At 37.7% G+C, this 12,326-nt stretch overlaps 1 protein-coding gene across 1 annotated transcript; it reads right to left on the reverse strand.

Annotated features, from left to right (window-relative positions):
* Positions 1-3,062: 3,062 nt before the first annotated feature.
* On the reverse strand, positions 3,063-12,326 carry LOC134672023 (facilitated trehalose transporter Tret1-2 homolog). Its single transcript, XM_063529927.1, has 7 exons — positions 12,261-12,326; positions 8,378-8,607; positions 7,531-7,701; positions 6,614-6,811; positions 5,913-6,041; positions 5,305-5,496; positions 3,063-4,353 (listed from the first exon to the last, which is right to left on the reverse strand). The coding sequence occupies exons 2-7, from the start codon at positions 8,594-8,596 to the stop codon at positions 4,129-4,131; spliced, it is 1,134 nt and encodes a 377-aa protein (XP_063385997.1). The 5' UTR covers positions 8,597-8,607; positions 12,261-12,326; the 3' UTR covers positions 3,063-4,128.

Consider the following 12,326-nt stretch of genomic DNA (forward strand, 5'->3'; position numbering starts at 1 on the left):
TTTCAATCTTTTTAGGGTTCCGTACCCAAAGGGTAAAACGGGACCCTATTACTAAGACTCCGCTGTCCGTCCGACCGTCCGTCCGTCCGTCTGTCACCAGGCTGTATCTCACGAACCGTGATAGCTAGACAGTTGAAATTTTCACAGATGATGTATTTCTGTTGCCGCTATAACAACAAATACTAAAAACAGAATAAAATAAAGATTTAAATAGGGCTCCCATACAACAAACGTGATTTTTGACCAAAGTTAAGCAACGTCGGGAGTGGCCAGTACTTGGATGGGTGACCGTTTTTTTTTGCTTTTTTTTTCCTTTTTTTTTAATTATGGTACGGAACCCTTCGTGCGCGAGTCCGACTCGCACTTGCCCGGTTTTTTACTAATAATATAAATAAATAGGTCAATTTGACACAGATAGACGTATTTCCACAGTAAGCTCAGTAAGGTTTGTATTGTGGGTGCTAAACGACGATATATAATAGTACCTAAATAGTTATATATAAACACTTATATACATAGAAAAACTGCATAACTCGGGAACAAATATTTGTAATAAACACACAAGTAAATGCCCTTACCAAGATGGGCAGGATGGATACGGGACCTCTTTCTTTGTAGGTAGGTATGGTTATCATTATTATTATTACCGACTAGGCCAACAAGTTGTTACAAGCGACTTTGACACAATTTATTTGGAAGATATAGATATTTGTGCAACAAAGTTGGATATTTTTTCGAGTGCTTATTTTCAGTCCTGTGCAAACGAAAGCTTCAATAATATTATTTTTAATACAGTTGCTCAAAAAGTGCTACTTTACGTAGCTGTTTAGCGTGCGGAAAGTTGGTTATCTCGAACTAGTGCTTTTTACTTTTCCAATTTTTTAAAATTTATACTTGTTCCAATTCACGACTACTTATTGATGAGTGTTAATATTAGTTTCCTTTAAACGTCGTAATCAGCATAAAAACCTACCGTTAATGTAAGAATACGAAAAATATTACATATTTCATATTTAATTATTTAGCTCTTCATCATTATAACACGTTTAGTTTTTAATATTCAATATTGAAAATTCCGTTCTTAATAAGTTGACTGAATGGAACGGAATAGCTGCCAAACGCCCATAGATATAATATACTTAAAGGCGACGTTTAACCGAGCTGTCACTGTTACCACTTTTGTTTAGTGTACGATTAACAATGTTTTTCTTATTTTTTCGCAACTGTATTAAAAAACGTCGTTCGATACACGTGCGGAAATGTCATTCTTCACTCGTCCCGAGTCTTGCCACTCGCCTGCGGCTCGTGGCAAGATATCTCGGTACTCGTGAAGTAATGACATACCTTCCGCACTAGCATCGAAATGTACTATTATTGTATAAATTATACACGCTCGTGATTTTATTTTTCCAAGGGAATCACAAGCACGAGATGTAAATGTCTTTGATCTCGTCTAGAACTTATAACTTTTCATCTCAGTAGTGAGAACTGATTAGAGGAAAAAAAGCAATCTAACAGATATTAAATTTCTCTTCATCACTTTTTCACTCGAGTATTATTACAAACGAGTTCAAGGACTACAAGCGTAAAGAATCGTCGAAAAGAGTGTTTTAAGGCACTAGAGCCGAAAAAACTTGTTACCAAATGGAACGTATACTTTCTTTCACCAATCCCACGCGAGGAAAATGTTAGCTGTAGGTTGTTATCCAAATTAATATTATTAAATACTAGCTTTTGCCCGTGACTTCGTCTGCATTGAATCAGTAACAGCAGCTACTAGCATACCGGGTGTGGCCTGTAATACGAGCAAAAAATTAAACTGTAGGCTGTACTCCTCATAATGACCAACATTTGTTCAGCAACTTTCAAAAATAACTTGTGGTTTGATTTTAAATACACTTTAAAGTTTATTCTAAGACGCAATTAGTTTATACTTAATTTTAATAATAGTTTGTATAAGTTTTGTTATTGAATAAACTACATCTATAAATTTTTTTGCTCCCATACAGACGCAATGTATTGTACGTTTAAGGCGTGACAAGCAAACGTCAATCACAATGATATGGCGTGGCGATGGCGTCCATTGAAGGTAATATTTATTTTGTATGAAAAATAGGGAGTCTAAATACTTCATAATTTTTAAAAGTTGTACAAAAGTGTCACCGTTTGAGGAGCACAATTTATGCTTTAATTATTTGTTCATGTTACAGACCACACCCGGTATATGCACAGATGCTAGCATAGCTCCTGAATAAAGTGTAATAGCAATCATTCAATTTGAGCATAAGTTTCAATTAATGATCAGGCAATTCATTAACTCTCAATTCCACCCCTTCTTTTCACTCTCTTTTGGGATGATTCCCAAAATAAAAAGTATCCTATGTCCTTCCCCGTGACTCAAAATCCCAAATGGCTCTATGCCAAATTACAACTAAATCGGTTCAGCGGTTTAAGCGTGAAGAGGTAACAGACAGACAGACAGACACACTTTTGCATTTATAATATAAATAATTTATAATATTAGTATGGATTTATCATTAAAAATCATCACACCTGTACTTCAATAGTTTTTCTCAATAGGTGCCTTATTCTTGCCGAGCTGCAGTGGATGTAGAGACTTCTTTATCGAATGCCACGGGTGCCGCGGCAATGCTGAAAAATCAGGCGGCTTTCGCAAGTAAGGCTTATGTGACACACAGACCGTCGAAACTAGTAAATGAATAGGTATTGGTTCAAAAGCCATTTAAAGATGTGCCTTTCTCGAAGTGTAGTTAAAGGGGCCCACTGATCAATAGTCAGCCGGACGGTATCGGCCTGTCAGTTGTTCGTAACTGTCAAAATTTTGTTCTAACTGACAGGCCGTCACCGTCCGTGACGTGACCGTCCGGCGGACTGTTAATTAGTGGGTCCCTTTATATGCAAAAATACAGAAGGTTCAATTGAATAAGTGTTTTGAATAATTTTTAGTCTAGTTTCAGTCCGTGAAAGAATGATAATCGGGTTTTGAATAGAATCTGACGTAATCGTGTAATAGAAAATGACAATTACGAAATATACTTCGCTTTATTTGATTACAAACATAATAAAGATTCCATTACAATATAATATTTAGAGGTACTTAAAAACATTACATTAAAAATACATTAAGATTAAAGTATAAACTAAATTAAAACTAAACTAAACAAAGCCACAACTTAGCCAACTCATCCCGCGCCCTTCCAGACGCAAAGGTGCCCATCACGCTCAAAACAAAAACACATCGTAACTAAATCTTAGTCATTACAAAATGACTAAATCTTAGTCATTACAAAATGACTAAGATTTAGTTGTTCTGACAGAAACAATAGATATGATATGAATGTCTGGCTAAAATACTGCACAGCAACGCTGCAGCAGTAACGCTGGTTCAGTCTCAATTCCAACGCAATCTTAAAACAGAAGCACTTTCGAAACTTCAGAGCTAAACCGATCCGAAACGCTCCTTAAAAACAAGTAGAAGTTACTTCACAAACTCAGTGACCATGATTCGATCGGTCGGATTTCCTCCGGGACACCAAACTCCCGGCGCCGGCTGCGGATCGTACCGAAATGTTGTAGAATGGTTGTACTGTAATTTATTGGCTTCGTTTTTAAAGGAATGCGCGATAAGTGGGTAAAAGTGGAATAGATTTTTCCATTCGCATTTCATTCGAGATTTTATTTTACTAAGATATCGTTTTTGTTCGAATCAGTTAACTTTCCATGTTATACCCTATTACGCCATAATGATTTATTTTTCTGCAATATCGTTCAATATTGTGTTAGCCTTGTAGTAATTGAATAAAAAGTTTAATCGTTCCAGAAAAAAAACAGTGAATCTCGTTTTATCTTAGTTAATGGATCAAAGTATAGGTATTTCAAACGATAAACGATGAAAGTAATTAGAAGGGTCTCTGGGATTCAATTCAATTTAATTTAATTTTATAGAAAGGTAAGGCAAAGTTATTGTTGAATATTTTAGAGATTGCAATTGTAACAATTTTTAATGAATCAGTTGGAACACTTAGCAACTAATAATCTATTAAGTACATTAACTTTGTTGTACAATAGATGTGAAGTATCAATGAGAAAAATATTCATAATAACTCATTATTTTCTGCCTCCGAATTCTTTCTCAATCTGCTCCACAGTCTTCCCTTTAGTTTCTGGCATTGTTATATACACCAAAACAGCTCCTATGAAGTTAACGCAGGCAAAACCGAAGAATAAAGTATGTCTCCCGAAATATTCGGATATTGGCGTAAACGTGATAGCCTGCAACGCGCAGAACAGCCAACCGGAAGTCACGATAACACCAAGCACTTTTGTTCTCAGCTGAAACAAAATTATACATTATTAACTGGGATATTATCAAACCCCAACCTCCCAACCCCAAGGCAGACCAAAAGCGATGGCTTGATGTCGTGAAAGCAGATATGAGCGTGAACGGGCTCACACGAGACGACGCCCAAGATGGCGCAAAGTAGAGGAAAGGAAGTAGGAAAGCGGACCCAGGCAAAGGCCGGGATAACGCTAGGTAGAAGAAGATTAACTGGGACATTATCAGCAGTATTGAAGCGGTACAAATTGTAATATCTGAAGAAAGGAAGTTTATTGAACCAAATTTTAAGAGGGTGTGTAAAGGAAAGAAAATTAGAAAGGAACATCGCCCGAAACTTGCGAGGGAAGATTTGGCGATCGCGCGATTCTGTTTAGTCTAATCTAAAGTATTTGGGTTAGAGTATAATCCCTCGGCTATTACACTAGCTATTTTATTCTAAAATGGTATATACATAGCTGTAATATGTAGTTATTGGTGCGAGAATATTTAGTTGGCTTGGGACTTTCTCATTTCCGGCTGAGCAGGCGCAATGGTCGCCCGATGTAGCATCTTTAATGTAAGTATATGATAATGATGTTGAAATGAGTAATTACAGCATAGTCATACTGGTCTGAAGATTTAGCCTCAAAACATTAATAGAAAAACGATGATTCTTTTCGTCGTGTACATTACTAAATAGTTATGAACGTTACGGTTATGAAATCTTCAAAATATTTGTCATCATCATTGTAGATGCTTGTTGCGGCGCTTGTGGGTTTATGGGGTCCCGCATCGCCGTTGATAGCTAGCTATAAAGTCCGATAGCAGCGCGGCATTTTTTGCCACATCGATAGCACACAAAGCGCGACCCCGCAGGAGGTGGTAGAGCACGACGAAAACTTTTCTCCAGCCATTCATTGTTATGATTTGATGTTAGTAAAGTAATATCAACATAAAATAGTTACCTCTATGCTGAAAATTTCCGACATTACCACGTATGGTAAAGGATATAGCAGTCCGCTCGCATACAAGCATGCGCTTATACAAACTACTGATAACCAAGATGGAAAGGAACCTCCATTCTGTTGTATGAGAAGCAGTGCTCCTAATATCGCCAACGGTACTCCGATTAAAATTGCACTTGTTATCATTAAAGGCTGGAAAAAAAACTTCGATCATGCACAAGGTTTTGTCATAAAAAAATGACTCACGCTGGACCGGGCCGTGTCCGGGCCGGGGCGTCCGGCATGTCATTTTCTATGACGGCTGAGGGTGATCACGTTCTATAGAAAATGAAGCTTCGGCCAGGGCCCGGTCTAACGTGAGTCATCCTTAAGATTAGTAATGTGATAATGATAACTTAAGGTGTGATTCGGGTGGCAACTTCAGCAGCATTAGTGATGAGGCATTTTCTGGACGTTAGTTTATAAAAATTCGTAGCCGCATTAATGCCGTCAACGTTCAATCCGTCATTCATTTTGTGAAGGAAATTGACAGTATCAGCGCAGCGCTCACGGCGAGGTCGTAGCAGTGATACCACAACAGTAATGCAGCTGCAGTGTCAAAGTAATACCTTTCTTCCAAATTTTTCCACAGTGAATACAGATGACAAGCATCCTAGTGCCAAAAGGGCAGGGAAAGACAATGCTTGCAATTCTGGAGAAATTTTGCACAAGTTATCGAGACAGGTGGTGACTCGCCACTCGTTAGATGGGCACCTGATGCGCCATCGTAAAGACGGCCAGGTGCAACACCGACGTGAGCGGCTCAGGGGTGTCGAGAGGTGGTGCTGCGCTTTCTCCGAAGTTACTCGCGGCGTTATGCCCTTTAACACTTCCACCCCTGGAGCATATAGCTCTAACGACTCCTCTCTGGACGGCCAATGAAGGCAAGCCAGAGCTGAGAGTCCTGCGGGTCCCCTTGGGGTCCACTCCGGCCGACGTAGACACGCCGGAGACGGAGACCCTGACCGACTCTCGGGAGCACTCGGGTCCGTGGGGTCGTTACTCCCCAACAGCTCGCCACAAGCTGCCCTGCGGCCTTTTTATTATTATTATTATGGGATTATGTTGTTATTATGAGGTTTAGGTAAAAGTACGGTCGCTTATATACTCGTATATAAGCGACCGTACTTTTCTTTAGACAGTCATCTACTAATCAAGCTCAAGTTTACTTACATTGTATTGTTTATATATCCACTTTCATGCTTGTACGTATGTTTAAGGACATAATCATTTGAAGTTAAATAAAATCCTATTATTTATTTGAAATTACTTTAGTTATAATAATGAAATTGCTGAGCATCTTTTGGAGTATTACCTCAACTTTTCCTTTTTTAATTAAGAATGCTGGTGATTCGGGTATTTTAAATAGCGCGATTAAATTTAGAATAGGTAGCCACACTACTATCCAGACTACTGTGTAATAGTTCATGTATCCTCCCATTGCATACATTATCAGCTGTCCGAGAATCTGAAAAAATTAAAAAAGTTAACGTGTTGCATACGGAATAAAAATTACTTACTTAAGAGCTTAGAGGATATAACCAACGGAGACGCCATGTCTAAAATTTTCGGTACAAAATAGTCTGCCGTTTTTCAAATGTATAGGTACGTCATGTCAGATAAACGTCAGTCCATACATATGGTTGACATGTGGTTGACCATTGGCCGCCTATTTTCGACAGAGGGGAACGCCTGTTAATGGCGGCTCCATTGTTAATTACTCCGAGCTTAAGAGCAAAGGACTCAAAGGAGCAATGGTCTTAAAAATAAAAGATTATAATTGACCAGCGTGAATAAAAAAAATGTAGGTGCACTGTATGGTTCGGGGCAACTAGCAGATACTTTGCTCCCATGCGAAAATAATTTCACTAAATAGTTCATCACTAACAAATCTGCTGTCTTTTATTACGACAAGTTTACAGATTTTTGTAAAATCTTGTAATAAAGAATTAGGCTTTATAGCTCTTTTATCATTTTGAATATGTCCACAGGAAAACACAAAAAAGGGTATGTTGGCTCCAAATGGTTCCAAAAAAGCATAAGGTCACATTTTAGAGCCGCTGTGTCAAATGTTGAAATACTTAGGCATAAAGATTGCCCAACTGTGATAGTTGAATACAGGAGATGATTATGTGAACCTTATTAATATGTATGAACCAAAAATGTACAACATAAAAGTGAGTTTACCCCTAAAAACATTCCGGAGGATCCCAGAACGCCCCTCAAGGAGTCCTGAGCTATTTCCTTAATGTATATAGGTGCGACTGTGAACACGCCTCCTCCGGCAACGCCCGCCAAGGCCTGGGACACCATGAGGCAGATAGGGTGAGCTGACACTAGCTTCAATGCAAAACATAACTGAAAAAAATGGGAAAATCGATGTTACGCTCTCATTTTAAAACGACATGCTTAAACTAGTAGTAGGTTTACCTAGTTTGCCCCTAACTGATGAGAACTGAGATTGAGAGAAACGTGCAATAGAAAGTCTTAATACCACAGCATGCACAGCAGATAGGGCAAGCCCCTTAATTGTTAGAATAGCATTGTTTATGACTTTGGTTTTTTTTGACAAAGTACATACTTATGTTGTGGATACTAGTTAAAATGAATATAAAACTAAAATTAACTACAACTAAAAAATAAAGCTACAAAATTAAAATTACCTATCAAAAGTTTGCACCCTTTTTATGTGGGTTGTTGTATATTCTACGGGATAATTGAACATTGTGTAGGTAAACGTACGTCACAATATACCGGTAGGGTTAATAATTTAACAATACCTGACATTTGTCTGTCACAATATCGTTGTACAAAGTTTGAAGTTCCTCACTATACCAAAACAATAATATTTCTCGATGTAAAGCAATAAAGTTTTGTATTTGCTCTAACTTAATAATTCAGTATTTCATAGACAATGGGTAAAAGGTATCGGATATTGAGTTGACCTTTATCAAACTGTAATTTTGAATATAATTGTTCATGTCAGGAAATTTAAAATCTATGTTGAGTGTAATGATCATAAAATTGTACTTACAATCTGTGGAATGACTATAACGACCAATGTCCAGCGTCGACCAATAGAGTCCGATATGTATCCATATATTACCGCTGTGCATGTGGCTAGGACACTAATGCCACTGGCGATTAAGGAGATGTCGTAATCGGTCAGGGGGTAGCCAGCTGGGCTGCTCTCTGACTGCAACACGGTGATGGCAGGCGACACCCAGCCGCTTTGCATCCCGTATGTTAGCATGGTTGTCGTTGCTGAACATACAAAGTGGTCTTCTTAAGCTCCCTTGCACCATCCCACTAAAGCATCCCAGCTGTTAAACCGTTAACTCAGTGTCAAATTGTACTGGTAAACATGGTAACTCTAGGTTTAACCGGTTAACCCCGGGTTAGTGGGATAGTGCAGTGGCCCTTAAAAGATTTAAGATGCCGCAGCAAGCTCGGCCGAGTTTCGTTCTTATTTTTAAACTACTTACGCGTCGGATTGTAATGAAACTTTGCACATACAATGACATGAGGTGTAACTATATCTGTAATTAGTTTATACATATAGCTCTAGCTAATAAAACAAACGAACAAGAGTAAAATTTAATTTTAAATGAAAAACTTAATTTCGCTGTATTTTTTTACTATGGTACCTGAACTAATGACAGGGATAGATTTACCTTATCCTATTGTAAGTACAGTTTCAGAGCAATCTAAGATTCATAATTGTTACATATTTGCCGTAACCTATTTTTAAAATGTGTTTTTCAATTAAAAGACACATCAATATTGTTTACCTAATTTCTAATGCTAAAAAAAACAAAGTAGCTAGATTATCTAGCTAATCGTTTTAAAATAAGAGAATAACTACCTACGTTTATACTTTGTTTTTTTAGCATTAGAAATTAGGTAAACAATATTGATGTGTCTTTTAATTGAAAAACACATTTTAAAAATAAGTTACGGCAAATATGTAACAATTATGAATCTAATACGGTCATTTTTATTCTTCTGCTTTCATAAGTAATAGTTATTGATTTTTAAAAAGCGTTTTTCAATTAAAAGACTTGCTAAGATCGCTTACCTTCTTTCAAGTTCTTTCTAATGCTAAAAAAAACGAACTATATATGGAGAACCGAGTTTGTTGCGGACTCTTAAGTAAACTAATCTTCAGTCATTAGTTTTAAATTAATTTTACAAGCCTGTGTTGAAGAAATATTTATTTTATGGTACGTGCTAGATCTCCATCCTATGACGGTTTATTGGTACAGTCGGGCTCGGGGTAACCACTACACCACTAGAAAAATATTATCGGTAATATTTATGTTGTTGTTAAAAACAAAAACAAAAGACACATCCCACCAAAAACATTCTGTAAAAAACTAGCCAAGTCTCGATGGAGCTGCTTGTTTATCTCTAAAAAGTAATGAAATCTAGACAAAGTCGTGCCAAGTCTAAGGTTCCTTACTGCGATTTCTTTATTATTATAGTTAATGTTGTGTGACTTGGCCGTTGAAGGGTACACAAGGGTACAAAACCAGGTGCTCCATGACACCATTGCACCAATCTGTCGCCAGAACCGCTACCCATTGACGATGGAAAATTGCCACTTGGAAAACGTTGATTCAATAACCAGTCAATTGTAGGCTTGATAAAGCTGCGTATTTCAATAATACTTATGTATGGGCGAGCCTGAAACAAACACTTCTTTTTGGTGCAATGGCAGATTGGTGCAATGGTGTCATGGAGCACTGGTGAAGCGCTGGTGGCCTAGCGGTAAGAGCGTGTGACTTGCAATCTGGAGGTCGCGGGTTCAAACCCCAGCTCGTACCAATGAGTTTTTCGAAACTTATGTACGAAATATCATTTGATATTTGCCAGTCGCTTTTCGGTGAAGGAAAACATCGTGAGGAAACCGGACTTAATCCCAGTAAGGCCTAGTTTCCCCTCTGGGTTGGAAGGTCAGATGGCAGTCGCTTTCGTAAAAACTAGTGTCTACGTCAAATCATGGGATTAGTTGTCAAGCGGACCCCAGGCTCCCATGAGCCGTGGAAAAATGCCGGGATAACGCGAGGAAGAACAGGTGTCATGGAGCACCTGGTTTTGTACCCTTGTGTACCCTTCAACGGCCAAGTCACACAACATTAACTATAATAATAAAGAAATCGCAGTAAGGAACCTTAGACTTGGCACGACTTTGTCTAGATTTCATTACTTTTTAGAGATAAACAAGCAGCTCCATCGAGACTTGGCTAGTTTTTTACAGAATGTTTTTGGTGGGATTTCACTTGTTTTTGTAGAAACGTGGGCATATTGATTTATTTTATTAGATTTTCTTATTTAACACGTTTTTTTTCTTTTTAGGAGTAGTTTTTTTATTATTACAAATCTTTCTTTTCTTTTTTTCCGGTTCTGATTCTTGTACAGTAGCAACAGTTTTTCGTATTGCCCATTCATTAAATCTAATAATTAAATAATAATCAGTAATCCGTCACTAATCATCATATAATGACTTGGCAATCGCACATAATGCTTTACTCGTACCGTACTCGTAAATATGTGTAATGCTCAAACTGAAATTAGCGCTAGCGTTATGTTCAATTAGAATTATTTTTAATAGGTGACGATGATCCTTTTGTCATTACGCAGCCGTGCGATGGCCAAGTCATTATACGTATTACAAATTAAAGATATCTTATTGATAAAGTTTTAACACCCCCTGGCACTGATTAAAATAACCGACTTGGTTTCACATTACATCTCAAAACTTTTTTGTAGTAAAAGCGTTGCGAGACTTGCACCTTTTTACATGTAATGTTTTTGATGGGATCTCATCTCTTTTTGTAGGCAGTCCTTCTTTTCGGGTACTCATACCCATACTATGTATACACATATCATAACTAAACATATCTTCATTCATACTCACATCGTACATCGTAGTGTACCTTTACTTTACCTACTATTTGTAGGAAGTGCAACAGTAACTTTGTAATATCATATATTTATATGGGATTACAAACTTACTTATGCAGTTCTTAGATCTTTAAAACGTGACTGATATTGCAATATTTTTAGGTTTTCCCTTTATGTGGCCTTTAAACCCTAACTCTGTACCAAATTTCAGCTCTCTGAGTTTATGGGAAGTACTAGTTCTATTCTGATGATCATGAGTGAGTTTCATAAATGCGAAACTTTGCTTTCGCTTAACTTCGGAACTAAATGACCTACAGACTTGAAATTTTGGATTTTAAGTATGTGATTATAGCTTACTGGATGACCAAAATTTCTGCGTTCTGGTCTTATCCAGAGGTTCTCAAATAGGGGCCTGAAAATGCGGCGAAATGGTTCCAGTAAAGGATGGTACGGCAGTGTTTGCTTCGCGCTCGACTTGGCGGGGGCACTGCCGTGCCCCCCGATCCGAGGGATGGGTGGTCAAACCCGATCAATCGAGATATTTTGTCAATTAAATAGGAACTCTACGCACGTCACATAAAGTTCTAATTTCAACAACCCATTTGCACGACTTATCGGGTTTACCGCACACCCCTCGCATCGGCCTCCAGTGGCTGAGGTTGGATTTAAACCAAAGTCTTTCGGACTCTTTTCTGTGTAAACAACAACAAGACAAAATGGGGAGAAGTATTTCAACGGCAAAGCTTAGTCGGATTTAAGGTATAATCAATGAAGTTATATCGCGGTAGACCTGTTAATATCTTTCAATAAGGGTGAACTTAATAGTATTTAAAATTTTTAAGGAAAAATGGAACAACTTTTTGATTAAGTACCTAATTAAGTGTTCCAAAAACAGTCGCAAGTGCAAATCTTGCTCGAAGCGGTGAGTTTTTCTATTTTCCCTTTAATTTAAAAAATAGTTATATAATGTAACCTTTCAGGAAACCTCAGTGCGTGAGTCAGAAACTTACCAATAAAACCCACTATCCATTGCTTGTACACAGAACACTTTTCGGAACTATTATCGTTAGCTGTCA

The sequence above is a fragment of the Cydia fagiglandana genome, chromosome 2, assembly GCF_963556715.1.
Source record: "Cydia fagiglandana chromosome 2, ilCydFagi1.1, whole genome shotgun sequence".
NCBI classification, from domain to species: domain Eukaryota; kingdom Metazoa; phylum Arthropoda; class Insecta; order Lepidoptera; family Tortricidae; genus Cydia; species Cydia fagiglandana.

Bases quoted from the DNA above. Each gene is read 5' to 3' on its own strand.
- LOC134672023 (XM_063529927.1), bottom strand. From the start codon at position 8,596: ATGCTAACATACGGGATGCAAAGCGGCTGGGTGTCGCCTGCCATCACC. The intron at 7,702-8,377 runs GTAAGTACAATT...CATTTTTTTCAG, and splicing joins TTATAGTCATTCCACAGATT to TTATGTTTTGCATTGAAGCT. The intron at 4,354-5,304 runs GTAACTATTTTA...ATTTTGTTTCAG, and splicing joins CGGAAATTTTCAGCATAGAG to CTGAGAACAAAAGTGCTTGG.